The sequence below is a fragment of the Aspergillus sydowii genome, assembly GCF_001890705.1.
Source record: "Aspergillus sydowii CBS 593.65 unplaced genomic scaffold ASPSYscaffold_15, whole genome shotgun sequence".
Taxonomy (NCBI): Eukaryota; Fungi; Ascomycota; class Eurotiomycetes; order Eurotiales; family Aspergillaceae; genus Aspergillus; species Aspergillus sydowii.
The window spans coordinates 245,096-259,416 of NW_024467873.1; the positions used below are offsets into that span (position 1 = coordinate 245,096).

Genomic DNA, 14,321 nt, shown 5'->3' on the forward strand with positions numbered 1-14,321 from the left:
GCCTCAAGGAGTAGTTTTACTACTGCCTCATGACCCTCCTCTGCAGCCCATGATAAAGGTGTTCTTCCACTTTCATCTTTTGAATCCAAATCCACTTTTCCAGTACCAAGGAGTAGCATTACTACTGCCTCATGACCTTGCCGTGCAGCGTCTGATAAGGGTGTCCTTCCAAACTCATCCTTCGAATCGAACTTCACTTTGTCGGTGTCAAGGAGTAGCTTTAGTACTGCCTCATGGCCCCTTTCTGCGGCCCATGATAGTGGCGTTTTGCCATATACATTCTGTAATTCCACATCAAGCCTTCCAGTATCAAGCAATAGCTTCACGACTGCTTCATGGCCGTATTTTGCAGCGTATAATAGAGGTGTCTGGCGATACCTATCTTGTGAATCCACGTCCACTTTGCCAGTGTCAAGCAGTAGCTTCACGGCTGCTTCATGGCCGTTTACTGCAGCGTATGATAGAGGTGTCTGGCGATCCCTATCTTGTGAATCCACGTCCACCTTGCCAGTGTCAAGCAGTAGCTTCAGGACTGCTTCATGGCCGTTTTCTGCAGCGTATGATAGAGGTGTCTGGCGATCCCTATCCTGTGAATCCACGTCCACTTTGTCAGTGTCAAGCAGTAGCTTCACGACTGCTTCATGACCGTATTTTGCGGCGTATGATAGAGGTGTCTGGCAATCCCTATCTTGTGAATCCACGTTCACCTTGTCAGTGTCAAGCAGTAATTTTACTGCTGCCTTGTGGCCGCGCTCTGCAGCCCACGATAGAGATGATCGGCCATACGAATCTCCTCGATCGATTGATTCCCAGTCTTGCTCGAATAACTGGCCAATGACATCTGGTAGTCCCAAGTAGGATGCATAGTGGATACCAGTGAAACCGTCAGGAAGGTCGAATAACCCTAGGTGCTGGTATTCCGTCAGTGCAGTGTCCGCTGCAATAGTAACTTTGTTCTCGTTTAAAAACAGTTTTACGGCTTCCTGTAGCATCACACCCTTGATCCCTCCGGAAGCGTGCTCTCCCATATTCGTGGCGGCATATTCAAAAAGCGCGTACCTCTCAGCCCACAAGTCAGGATCGCCGCGAATATAATCCTGGTAATCAATGTCAAATACCCCGAGGGATAGGTAGGTTAGGCAGATAGATGTAAGCTCCTCCTGAGCATCGGAGAAATATTTATGCTCGTGTTTCTTGAAGAATTCCTGTGCCGTATAATGAACCAACCGGATCACGCCGTCCTCTTCATTGAGAGTAAGAAGGCCAGCACATATTGAGAGAAGATGGTTTGGTGCAGTGAGTGCCTCCTCATCGATATCATAATCACCCTCTCTTACTGCGAGTGCATGCTGGAGTTCGTGGATATGAAGGAATCGCACTGCGCCTATGACACACTGCAATGTTCTGTTTGCCAGAGAAACAGTCTCGTTATCCTGACTTTGTACTCTTTCCATGGCCTTCTCATAAACCTCCTCTGAAGTCTTGGGCAGATTCTTCAAGGCGTTACGAAGGTCTAGGATATTGTGTTTTGGTGCGATCTGTTCCATATGAAACCGGGCATGTAGGAACCTAGAACCAGTTAATTCAGAACATCCGCACTGTGCTGTCCACTTTTCAATTTTTTCGTGCTCCAGGAAAACTCACATTCCTTTCGCGCTGGCCACAAGCTCGCTAACTATCTGCGAGCGAAGTTCGGGCTTTTTGAAAAGCTCGTCAGACAACTTAAGCCTTTTCCCGGTGATTTGAGCCTCAACATAGCTTATGATATCGTCATTGGCGGCTGCAATACACTGCTCCAGATCTGCACGCAATGAAACCTTAATGGAAGCGACAGGGCGAGAAGTGACAAGAATGTTCATCAATGGCCTGAGTTTGTTGAGAGCATCAAGCAAATCAGTTCTGTCATCGTCCGAGCACTCATCAAGAGCGTCAATTACAACATATACCCTAGCAAATCTGGAGGTGAGAGATCGTAAAGTTTGTATAACATCATTCGCGCGAGGAGTTGGTTTGTTCGGTGACTTATAAATATCGGCAAGGTTCTTCACTTCGTTCGGGACGAAAGGGACCTGTGATGCTATCTGTTTCAATAGAGATCGTATGAGATCTTCCGCCTTCATGCGGTCATTATATGCGCAATAGATAAATGCCAATGCGGCGTTGTTGTCATGTAGGGTCGGCCTAATATGATCAATAATAACAGATGTCAAGACAGTTTTTCCGGCACCTGGAATGCCAGGGCAGTATAAGGTCTGACCTGGGGTGTCCCTCCATGTGATAAATGAGCTCGTGTTGACGAACCAAGTGCCGGTGCCTTCCGTGCGTCGAGAAAATATATCGATATGCCTTGTATTATAGTCCAATGTTGATAACGAGGACAGGATCTCCTTGCGTTGTTTCTCTATAAAAAATCAGCATCTACACCCAAATAGCCAACCAAGCAGGAATTACCTTCTTGAGAGTAAAAGATTGTGTGCTTTACTTCTCTTGTGCTCTCTTCGATTCTTGCCAATTGGTTTGACACTAATAATATGCATCAACATCACTGAAACGCAGATTTCGTGCACTTCCTAATGATGAAGTATATACGACATACTCTGCTTGATCGGAGTCAACCCTGCCACATCTTGACCCGGCATTAAAAGTAGGAGTTCCTTTGCACAGGATGCTGCAGTTGCGGCGGCATATGGCTGCCAGGTTTTATTCTTGTGGGAATCTGCATAGTCACAGATCCCACGAATAACGAGGCAAGGATACGAGTCCATCAAACCTTCAAGCAGTCAGTTACTGGACTTTCCCACGTCAGTTGTAATACTTACCGGCTGCTTCCATTTCAAAGCATATGATATTCTCCTTCTCTGCCCATTGATCTCTCAGCACGGCGTCCTTCATAACCTGATCTGCTGATCCAATAGTCCCGTAATGTATGCTGGGAGCAGTCGTAGCTCGGTCTGGTCTACTAACAAGGTTGATATTATCAGGCCCGCAGCAAGCCTTGCATGACTTCCTGCCCTCCTGATGAACAGCATCAGGCTTGAATAGCCGGTCTTTCGCTCTCAATGGGTACCTGAAAGAATCGGCTATGAGCGGATACTTGTCCAGTGCCTCCTTCAGCAGCTCTGGTATCGTACTGCCTTTTCGGACATGTTGCCCTTGGAGCCTAGCCACTGCATTCAACACAACACGCGGCGGCTTGTTCAATTGACCACCACTGCGAACAAACTTATTTTCCTGTAACGATTTTCCAAAGTCGTACTGCACAACAGCTTCGGTCTCCTTGGTATGCAAGCTGATTACGGCATCGCCAAGCCTGATATCCCGTATATCATCGTCCGACTCCTCTTCGCTGTCGCTGTACACCTCATCATCCGATTGACTGCCATAATATGGTGCACCACCGCCGATACCCACCATCAATCCAAACCGAACAGCCGGGAAGCTGCGCAGCATGTCTTTGGCCACGGTAGCAGCAGAAGCCTTGCCTGTTTGCTCTGCGGGCAGGCATGCGATGACCACATTGTGATCGCCTATTCTGCCCAGGCTGTACGTATTCTCATCTTCTGGTTGGGCTGCTGGAAGTACTGGATGTTCTTCATCCAGCATAGCCTCTGCTGCAACCAGCTCTGTTTTCGGCAGAGCACATATCCATCCGACCGTGTAATCGTTGTGTGTTAGCCTCTGCGAGCTTCCGGGCATTCTTCGCCAGTTTCGATGGGCCTATTCAACTCGGGTGTTTAGGGAAATGGAAAGAGGACGGGGTTGCCTGGCTAGGTTGCGGTGCAATGCAGTGGACATGCCAAGGTCTGTCAGACACGATGACTCCTGATGCGGGGCAATTGTACCTGCAATACAGAAATCCCGCTGGCCCTCAACCGAGCTTTTCTTGGCCTCGTGCATAAGCTCGAAGCCGGCGTCTCGGGAAGGGATCTGGTTGGTGAAGGGCGCCAGGCAGATTTACGCTGCGCCAATACGAGGGCCCACAGCCTCAAGGCACGGCACGACCAGCAGCTGGCTTGAATTCAGCCTGTGTTCACGAGAGCGAGTTGTTCCCAGCCTTGTCCGTCTTCCATTCCTCCCCAATTGCGGTGCATTTCCTATTGTACCCCAAAGCCTCGCCATTCTCACAGGCCATTGGGTCTTTCTTTGTCATTCACTAGGCTGGCTTTCGATAGGGATTCATGATGCAACGCTGCAAATAGTGTCTATCCTCCTCGCTGGACGCTTAAGCAGAAGGCCTCACACCAACTATGGACGTTAAAGTCCGCCTATTTGATCATCCCAATGATGTAGCTAGCCTACCAGACTACATTTACATTTATTCCACCGGCGAAAGTAGCTATATCTTGCCTTTGTTTCAGATTATTGGGATATACTTTCAAATGTAATGAGCTGATGAAAGACACTCTGGTACTTGAAATCTGGCTCAATACCATTCACTCAGACCCCGACTCATCGCACCCGAGAACGACATCTAGAATCTGCCCAAGCAGAGTAAGTAACTGTTGTACGATTCCAGTATCTTGTCTTGCCACCAAAGTCGACGCAGACGATGCCGCAGTGGTAGCAGCACTGCTGCCACTTCCAGTCCCTTCCAGCAGCGCATCAATAACCAAACAAATGATCGTAGTAGTCTGATCGACCTGCCGCTTCACGCTCATACCATGAAGATGCTGCAGAATATAACTTTCAACATCTTCCCTCTCCTTCGCTGACATAGACACGGGCATATGCATCGGCACAGACTCCATCTCCGCCATCCCCTTCTCCGCCTCCGCCACACAGTCAGAGTGGTGCATGCTATTTATTAGAAATTTGTACGAGTGTGTGAATCCCTGTACGGCGTAGGCCTTGTCACCGGGGACTTCGGCCGGGAACGTGTAGCGGATTAGGCTATCGAGTTTGGTGTTGAGGGTTGCGAGTTCGGGACAGGTGAGGGAAAAGGATGCCAGTCCGGGTGGAACTGTCATTTTGTTCATTGCTGTTTGGGATGAAAAAGAGATGGGGATGAGCATTCCCCAGGTGAGGACTGCAAACAGGTTCATTTTGGAGCGAGGTATCTTTGGTTGATTATTGTTGTTGAGCCTGGTAGGTAGGACTGGCGTTTCTTTTGAATAGGGGAGCGGATTTATAACCATAGCCGGGCAATTATGACTTTAATGGTACCAAAAGCGTTCGTGCAGTGCATTTATCACGAGCTCTCTCGGATCATTTCCACATCTCCATGCCACCTTTTTATATGCACAGCAGGTACTGCCTACTCGACCACTCGCCTTCGCTGGATAGGTGCTATGGCAGCGGGATCTTGCATATACAACCTCTAACGTACCACTGCTGTCCTACACTGGGTGACCACCAGCCAATGGATATATGGCCATGTGAAATCTGTAAGGTGGTAACTTCTCAGTATGACATCTACATATGTAAACCGTGTACTCGAGGTCCGACCTTTGCCGTTGAATCTGGTGAATAGGCGGCTACTAACGGTCAAGCATATTGGAGAGCTGCGTTGTAGATAGAGAATGTCAACAATACTGCGGTTCAATATAGACATCGATACCCTCGACGACATGGCGTTACCTACAGCCTGATAGCTAGAGGACAACATCTCTTGGAATTTACCAAATATAATTCTTTCATAGAAATTCGAAATACTTCAATATAAGCAAAAGTCCATCTGAATTGTAATCCTGCCTCCGATTCTCTACGTACCAGCCCTAGCTCTACCAAGGTACCTCTGTTCCATCAATGATGTTCAAGAACTTGCCGGATGTACCTTCGCGCGTCGCACCATCGATCTATTCTCATATCAGCACTGTCGCCAAATTATACCAAGGAATCAACGTCGAGTACTCACAGTAGCCATTGTCTTGGTAACCGCTTCCTCGATGGTGTTTGGTGCCTCCTTCAAACCCATCATTTGTGCACCCTTGTTGCCCATTTCAGTCTGCACCAACCTGTTGCAAGCACCATTAGCATTTAGTTTTCGTATCTCCACATGCAGTGATGAAGCAGTTAGGTAGTATAAAGTGATGGATAAATCTGATATACTCACCCAGGATGTATTGCGAAGGCCGTCAACCACTTCTCAGACGCGTGAATAGCCCTACATACCAACGAGTCAGCCCGGTTTCTTTTCTACCCATCCACCAAATCTGTAAGTCTCATCGTGGCAAAGGTGGGGGGTAAACATACACAGTAACCCAGTTCATCCCTGCCTTACTCAACGCATAAGGCGCAACTCCGGCCGTTCCAATCTGCTCAAGACAAGTGATTGACGCCGCAGCAGAGCTCATGGAGGCCCATTTTGGCTTCCCGGGTGACTTCTCCAGGAATTCCCTAGTAGCTTGGAACAAGCGAACGGTACTTAGGGTGTTCACTTCAAAAACATTCGTTAGCGCTTGGATGTCAACAGTAGCCGGAGAGCCAGCTGGTGAGGCAACGCCCGCGTTTGGAATCACGATGTCGAGGCGGGTGATTCCTTCGGACTTGATGGTTGACGCAAGCTTGGTATAGTCCTCTGGCCTGGTGCTTTCGAGCTGGACAAGGATGAGGCGGGAGCCTGGCGCTTTAGAGTGAGAGTGAAGAGCATCAAGAGTTGGTGAAGTTGTGTCGCGAAAAGTACCGATGACGGTGTGGTTTGGACGGGCCAGATAGGCTTCTGCGAGGCCTTTGCCGATCCCTAGGTATTGTTAATTGGGTAGGATGGGATATGGTGATGTATGTACCTCGGGCGACGCCGGTGATAAGGACGATGGTTGAGTCAGACATGGCAATCGTTCAATTGGTTGGAATTGAAGTCTCGAGTGGTATCTTCATGGAATGAAGGCATATTTATACATCCTCAGGGAGGCTGATTATATATATTGGTCATGTTCGGAGGAAGGAATCGTGAGGGCTCGGCGGAGCAGAGCAGGTCTCAGGGAGTCAGACCAGCAATGGAGAAATCGAATAAGCCGCGGACACAGTTAGGATGATTATCAATGAAAATAATTAGTAAAATGCGAGTATGCTTACAACTTGTAGGCATCTATGCTTCCTCCGAGCCTCATTTTCTTCCGCCGAACCTGCTGAGTCAGCGCATCTCGGCGGAGGAATCTCCACCAACTCATCCAACTCGTTCAGCTTCCTCCGAGCCACTCCTCCGAGCCATCCAACATGGCTGACACAGAGTCACAATCCCCCAGAAAGCGACGGAAAATCCGGAAAGGAACAACCAGCTGTTGGGAATGTAAACGGCGCAAGGTCCAATGCAGTCTCGTCGACACGCCCAATGCCGTCTGTACCGCGTGCCAGCGCCGAGGTACGAAATGTGTCACCCAGGATGTTCTGGATGAGACGAGCGATGGGAATACGAAGACGGTCGAAGATGTCGTTTCTTCTGGACCTGAGCGTATTCGTACTCGCGTTATTCGTGGTACTGTTACTTCGCCTCCCGCCAGAGGTACCCGAGATGCTCCAGCTGCACCAGCGACAGACGAACAGCCACAAGGGGCTTCCAAGCAGTTGTACGCCAGTTTACCATCCAGGAAGGATATGGAAATCATTTCCGAAGTGGCCGCTCATGTTCCGATCTCCTTTTTCACCTTCATTACCAGACCCTACCCAGAGATCGAGAGGGGGCAAGATGAGGCCAGCGCACTGTTGGAGAGGCCAAGTGCTGACAGCCATCCAGTTCTCCTGGCACGATATATACTTCGAATAGTAATGATTCTGCAATGTCTGGATCTGAAGAAAATGGGCAAACGTCTCTCCAGACTTTCCGATGCACCGCAATTAATGATGAAGCGACTAGCGGAAACTGCCATCCGGCTGGTCAATACCCACGATGAACTTCTTGGGACAGTAGAAGGCATAGAATGTGTCATGATGGAGGGTAGCTACCAGGCAAACTGTGGGAACTTCCGGTCAGCCTGGATTGCCATGCGGAAGGCAATGACGCTTGCCCAAGTGATGGGGATCCATCGTCCTGGACCTTGTCCGATGCGCTTCCTTGATCCTCGTCGCAGGGTTGATCCCGCGTTCTTATGGTACCGTATTCTTCATATTGATCGATTCATGTGCCTGATGATGGGCCTGCCCCAAGGGTCCATGGATCGAAGCATTGCCACTGAAAGGGCACTTGCACTTGATACTGCGATGGGCCGACTGGAACGAGTTTACTGTGTGATTGCGTCTCGTATTCTAGAGCTGAACGATGTGCACACAGATTCATATCCAATGGACAAGGTTCAAGAGATTGATCGCAACCTTCAGAATGCGGCCGATCTGATGCCCGCGGGATGGTGGATAGTCCCTAATCTGGCCAAAGACCCAAACACCAGCGAAGAGAATACCACTGACTGGGACACAATACGACTAGTAAACCAGATCTATCACTACGGACTGATAATACAACTCCACATCCGCTATATGCTACGCTTTACCAACACCGAAGCCGAGAAGCTGCATAACTACTCGCAAACGGCCTGCGTGAATGCCTCCCGCGAGATCCTTACGCGGTATATCACCCTTCACAATTCCAATTTGGTAGCTTATACTTGCCGTGTCGTTGACTTCTTCACCATCACCGGGACACTCCTCCTTCTAATCGCTCATCTCCGACAGCACGCACGCACTCCAGATATGTTAAACCACCTAGCTCACCAACGCCCAAGCGACAGAGCCATAGCTTCACAAGTTATAGAGAACCTGCAACATATCGGTTGGGTGAGCCAAGACCGCATCATCGCCAATTCCGCTACGTTGTTAAACCGTCTACTCGACGTAGAGGCCGAAGCAGCAAAAGGCCGGCTCTACACCACGCATAGCATCGACACCCCCGAGGAGGTTGCGCAGGAAACGGAGAATGGACCGCCACCGGTGGCTAAGGGGCTTCGCTTCTGTATTCCGAATTTTGGGTTTGTGAGGATTGTGCCGGATGGGCAGATCCAGAAGGAGGGTTCTGGGTCGGGTATGGGGCAGTCTGGTGCTGGGGCTAGATCCCTGCCTACTCCTGACTCGGGCGAAATAAGACCAGAGTGGAATACACCAAGTACGACGCGCGGACAGGATCTACTGTATTCGAACCAGCAAGGTCCTGAGCAAGAACACCCATGGTACGCGTATCCTGGGTCAGGAACCGATGACTGGACGTTACAGGGACTGGATATGACCTTTTTCGATTGTCTCCTACAAGGCCCGTTGATGGCCTGTGATGGGGATATACAGGGCTTATAAACACTTTCTAATATCCCATGGGCGTGGTATATCTATCCGCGTAACATATTTGCGGCTATGGAATGCATATCTACTAATCAATACATAAATTCAAGGTAGAGTTAGAACTCAAACTCGTCCGCCGGATTCTATTCAATTCAATTCAGTTAAATTAACTCGTTAAAGCCGATAATGTGGAAATTCCGGCCATGCAGGTGCTTCGTATGGAAGCGAACTCGAAAATATCAACGCCGTTTTAAATATAGTAGTAATCGCAAACAAATGGAAACAGTAATGATTGGAGCCGTTCCACACATCCAGCCTCGCCGAACATGCACGGTCATCCCAGACGGCTATATTCTCGCTCAACTTAAGCCAGACCATTGCTATCTTCAAAACGATAGATATGCCTGAGATCACGCCATTTCTCCCACGTTTCCGCGTTTTCCTTCATCGAGGACAACACCATCTTGGCCTGACTGTGTGGACAATTAGCACCACCCATTGCAGCACGAGATCAAGGGCCTTGAGAGACCCAATATGAGGATAAATGTCCTTGGAGCTGGCCCCGTCCCGCAGTATCGGTTTGGCTCCGCGATCCATGAAAGCCTTCATCAGGGATTCGTTTGGATGAGCCTGATACTGCCGCACAAGAGGCTTATTACGGCCTGCCGGGGTGTGTATATTGGCGCCCCGGCTGACCAAAAGGTCGAGTGCTTGCTCTGCCTCCGGGAGTGTGAAGTACTCAAACAGTCTTACCAACATCTCCCACAGATCTTTGCCCCTTGGCAATTTACACAAGCCCTTGTCAATAAGCCATTTGAACGCCGCAAAGTCTGGAAGTTTGAAGGCTAGCCTCAAAGGGGAGTCACGGAACTCTGTGTCCGGGCTTTCATGGTGTTTGTATCCGTGCTGAATTATAAAGTCAAGCATCTCTACCCTTCCGTATACGGCGGCATATAGTACGTCATCTCCAAGCCCGTCTAAGGACATTCCCTGATCCAGCAGGATTTGGACCTGTGATATCTTCCCATTCCGGATTGCTTGCATCAGTATTTTGCGCCTATCCTCTTCCTTGTGGAGGACCGCGCCTCGCTTGAGTAGCAGCCGGAATGCATCCTCACGTAGCAGGGCGGTCATCAAGAGCGGGGATTTGCCGTCTAGACTGTTTGGATCAGCGCCAGCGTCAAGTAGCATTTCCATGATTGGAAGACTTCCATAGCAGACTGCGGCAGCCAGTGCCCTTGGATGTACCTTGGCGCCACGTTCAAGAAGCAGTCTGGTCATTTCTTCCTGCCCGTGCTTTGACGCCCACACAATTGCCGGGTCCTCGGCAGGTCCCCCAGGAGGACACTCCATGGTTGTATCTGGATGGCAGCCGCTCCGGAGCAGCTCCTCGACCATGCGTCGTGAGCCACAGGCGACGGCTGCACAAAACAGGGTTCCTACCTCTGTCCCTCGAGCGAGAATATCGGCGGTGTTGACCTTTTCTAATAAAAGCTTGGCAGTCTCCGTGTCCCGATACTGAACTGTTAGTGCCAAAGGCGTCAAGTATGTCCCATCCGCCATCTCTGGACTGACCCCGTTCTCGAGTAGACACTGTACTCCTTGATGGTTTCCGCTACTGATAGCGATTAAGAATGGGTTTTCACCATCACCAATGGGTAAACTGGGATCAACCCCCTTCTCAATAAGGCGGTTAATGAGCTCAGCGGTATTGCTTTTACGACACTGAAGAACGTGCTGGAACATGTCGGCCAGCGATAGTAATCCAGGCGCAGCCAGCCATCGAGCCGTGTCTATAATGGCCATTATCACAGATGGATGTTCCCTGAACGCGGTGCCCAGGTTAGGGTAATACGGCTCTGAAGGTGGCACCACTCCATGCTCGAGCAGTAATCGCACGATGGGCTCATTTGGCTGGCTAGCTGCACGCCAGAAGATCGGACTTTGCGATGTGTTTAGGATTGTCGGCCACTGAGACAACTGTGGCACATGGTCTGCTGCGTGTATTAGTAGTTGGAGGATATGAAGCTGTCCACACCCGACAGCCATTTCTAGCCCCTTGATGAATATGGTCTCGTCAAGGGTATTTGATGAGACCATGTCCGTGAGCAGTCTCTCCACGGCGTCGCGAAGACCCTTTCTGATACCATCGTAAAACGCTGAGCTGCGAGAGCACTTCTTATTAAATCGATATAGATACGGGTTCAGGATGTTGTGGAAACCTCGGCACGTTTGCCCGAGTGCATTGACCTGCCGGGAAAACTGCAGGTGGTCTGCAATACACAGCAGAATTTCAATTGGAACGTCGGAGAAACCCATTGGTGCGTGTTGATGTATTCCCACTGGGTAGAAAGATAAACTTGGACCAGAGCCAGTGAGTTTAGGTAGTGCGCCTCGGGTATTTATACTGCGATGCACATTCATTTCGGTCGGATGTACCAAGTCATTCACAATGGTTGTTAAGTTCTTTATTATTATTGTGTTGGTGGTATTTGTATGAGCCATCATTATAAGACAAAGGAGTAAAGGGTTCACATGGCAAGGCACTTCATTCAACACTGAGACAAATGCCTTTGTGATGCTCCTCAGGGACAATGTACTAGGGATTTCTCGTGGAAGGCTCTTCAAAGTCCAGGCTAATTGCTGGCAATATACTGGGTTATGGACATGTAGGTTTTCCAGGGATGGACTACTTATCTTCCGCATATCCACCCTACGTAGTCTACGTGGATACATAACAACCCAATATTATAAAGACAACAATCTTTCATTCAATTTGCAATGTATGATGTTGACCTCCACTATACAAAACGGACGGTCCATGCTTCAATCTGGCATGTAAAACCCAAACCCATGCTTACATTCAAACCGTTCAACAATCCTAAGCCGCTGCCATGTATTGTGGTGCTTCGCTGTCTCCTTCAGTACTTGCAATAACAGGCCCATATCACGACGACTCCATTTTGGCCGCATCTGCTCCAACATGAATTCAAGATTCCGTTTAGTCCACAGACAACCTGCAACGCCCACAGGAGTCTCGCCAGGCCACAGACTTGGATCAGCGCCGCGGTCCAGGAGTAGCTTGGGAGCCCATTCAGGCAGCCCGTAGGCCAGGACCCCCCAGAGTACACGATGACCAACCCCTGCTTCACTCGCGTTTATATTAACACCGCGGCTCAATAGGAAATCTAGTGCCTGCGTGGCCTCATTCGAGTCGAAGCGTTCAAATAGCGTAAAGAGCATTTTGCAAAGCTCGTCGTCCGATAACACCTCGATGAAGCCGTTGTTGACAAGCCAGGTAAACGTCGGCACATCATTGCTCTCTATAGCGTCTATGAATGGTGATTCATCAAACGCGCCTCTCTCGTGTCGGTCGAATCTGTAAACGTGGCTCTCTATAAACTCTAGCATGGTCGCCCCTACCCGGATTGCGTCTACGAAGACCGAACTGGAGTGCCCATCCAGTGACATTCCTCGATCTAGCAGCATCTGCACTTGGGGGATTCCACCACGTGAGATTGCATACCTCCCTACAGACGGATACCATCCCTGCTCTGGCATGTGAGCACCATGCGCCAGTAGCAGCCTGAACAGAGTTTCGTTAGGTGCGGCAACACAAAGTGCCGGCAAATGCACGAGCTGGGCTCTGCAGTTAGGGTCTGCCCCTGCCTTCAGCAGCATCTCTGCAATGGGGACATTTCCAGTTTGCAGCGCATAGATCAGGGCCTGATAGTATGGTTTGGCGCCATGTTCAATGAGCACCTCCACCATGTCAGACTGCTGAAATCTGGCCGCCCAAGCAATTGCTGGAAGTCCCGGGCCTCCAAGGGCCTGCTCCGGCATGGCCAGGTCTGGCGAACAGCCGGTCTGGAGGAGCTGTTGCAAAATAGACGCCAACCCTAAGGCAGCAGCTATACAAAGCAGCCAATCTACCTCTTTCCTCTCCGTCATGATCTTGTTTACATCAACCCATTCCAGCAGTACCAGCGCATTATCGGGCTGATGTCTGTGAAGTGCTACGCGTAGTGGTGCGAGGGAAGCCCCCGACTCTCGTATTTTGAGACCCAGGCCCAGCTGCAGTAGATAGCGCAGAGCTCGAGGCCTTAGCTGATGGATGGCGTGATATAGAGTAGTCCCTACCCCCGTATCCACGGGGATGGTGCTGAGGTCAACGCCCCTTGAGATAAAGCAATCGATGATCTCTGGGGTACAGGAATTTGGCGTCATAAAAGCGCCGTGAAGCAGATCAGCCAATGGCACCGAAGAGACACCGCTATCAAGAGGAGTATACTCTATCACGGCCTTCACGACACCAGGGTGACTGAACAGGTAGTAGAACGGGAACAGCTGCATGGCAGGGTGTCCATCGAACGATGCTCCATGCTGGAGTAAGAGTCGGATTATAGGTTCGTTAGGTTCGTTACCCGTGCTGAGTGACTCCCAGAATAGCCAATTCAGCTTCTTGAACATCTCAGATGGTATAAAAAGACTCTGGCCCGCCTCAAGTAGTAGCCGGAATACGTGTACCTGGCCGTGATCACAGGCGGACCGCGCTACTGAAGTCCATGTTTGTGGGTCTAGACGGTCTGTCGACACAAGGTCGCTGAGTAGTTTGTGGGCGAGCGTTTCGGAGCCTTTGCGTACAGCCCAATCGAGTACGGAGCCCTGCGAGTACTGCTTGTTGAATCGGGAGAGGTACGGGTTGAAGATCTGGTAAAAGTGTCGATTCACAAGGCAGAGCGTGTTGATCTCCCAGGTGTACTCAATCTGATCCGCTATGCAATACAGTATTTCAGCAGGAAGCGTCGAGAATCTCATTGCGGCGGGTGTAAAATTTGGGCAGTCGAATCGGTGGCCTGGACGATGGAAATATCAAGGCTGGGTACTGCAGGAACTGCCCAGGCAGGTACGCCTCCCAAAGTCAGTCGGTGAGCCTTTCAGTATATTAGGGGATGGATTGTACCTGACTAGTTCGCTTGGACAAGCTTATTAGGCCAAAGGGACAGGGTAAACAGAGGAAGAGAGTGGTGACTGAATATCGGAAGGAAATATCAGGAAAGTGGCGGCAGTCGCTTGACAAAGAGAGTAACACAAACTCTTCATGTACCCATTTAAGTTGA

General features: G+C 49.9%; 5 protein-coding genes across 5 annotated transcripts in view; 1 reads left to right on the top strand and 4 right to left on the bottom strand.

Annotated features, from left to right (window-relative positions):
* ASPSYDRAFT_61743 (uncharacterized protein) overlaps positions 1-3,696 on the bottom strand; it is a gene marked incomplete at both ends in the record, with an annotated part of 4,095 nt that extends 399 nt beyond the window's left edge. Inside the window, 5 exons of the mRNA XM_040850026.1 lie at positions 107-841; positions 875-1,569; positions 1,645-2,401; positions 2,597-2,770; positions 2,820-3,696. Coding sequence (XP_040697556.1) covers positions 107-841; positions 875-1,569; positions 1,645-2,401; positions 2,597-2,770; positions 2,820-3,696 — 3,238 coding nt within the window. The remainder of the gene's footprint in view (positions 1-106; positions 842-874; positions 1,570-1,644; positions 2,402-2,596; positions 2,771-2,819) is intronic.
* A 737-nt stretch (positions 3,697-4,433) lies between these two features.
* ASPSYDRAFT_35992 (uncharacterized protein) lies at positions 4,434-4,967 on the bottom strand (the record flags this gene model as incomplete). Its single annotated transcript, XM_040845384.1, has 1 exon — positions 4,434-4,967. One exon carries the CDS (start codon positions 4,965-4,967, stop codon positions 4,434-4,436), a length of 534 nt encoding a protein of 177 aa, XP_040697557.1.
* Positions 4,968-5,720: 753 nt separating this feature from the next.
* Positions 5,721-6,768, bottom strand: ASPSYDRAFT_161681 (uncharacterized protein; the record flags this gene model as incomplete). Its single annotated transcript, XM_040843017.1, has 4 exons — positions 5,721-5,795; positions 5,855-5,954; positions 6,277-6,679; positions 6,726-6,768. 4 exons carry the CDS (start codon positions 6,766-6,768, stop codon positions 5,721-5,723), a joined length of 621 nt encoding a protein of 206 aa, XP_040697558.1.
* Positions 6,769-7,155: 387 nt separating this feature from the next.
* ASPSYDRAFT_61745 (uncharacterized protein) lies at positions 7,156-9,216 on the top strand (the record flags this gene model as incomplete). The annotated part of the gene is made up of 2 exons (XM_040850027.1): positions 7,156-8,945; positions 8,979-9,216. 2 exons carry the CDS (start codon positions 7,156-7,158, stop codon positions 9,214-9,216), a joined length of 2,028 nt encoding a protein of 675 aa, XP_040697559.1.
* Positions 9,217-12,027: 2,811 nt separating this feature from the next.
* ASPSYDRAFT_35996 (uncharacterized protein) lies at positions 12,028-14,019 on the bottom strand (the record flags this gene model as incomplete). The annotated part of the gene is made up of 1 exon (XM_040845385.1): positions 12,028-14,019. One exon carries the CDS (start codon positions 14,017-14,019, stop codon positions 12,028-12,030), a length of 1,992 nt encoding a protein of 663 aa, XP_040697560.1.
* Between the last annotated feature and the right edge of the window lie 302 nt (positions 14,020-14,321).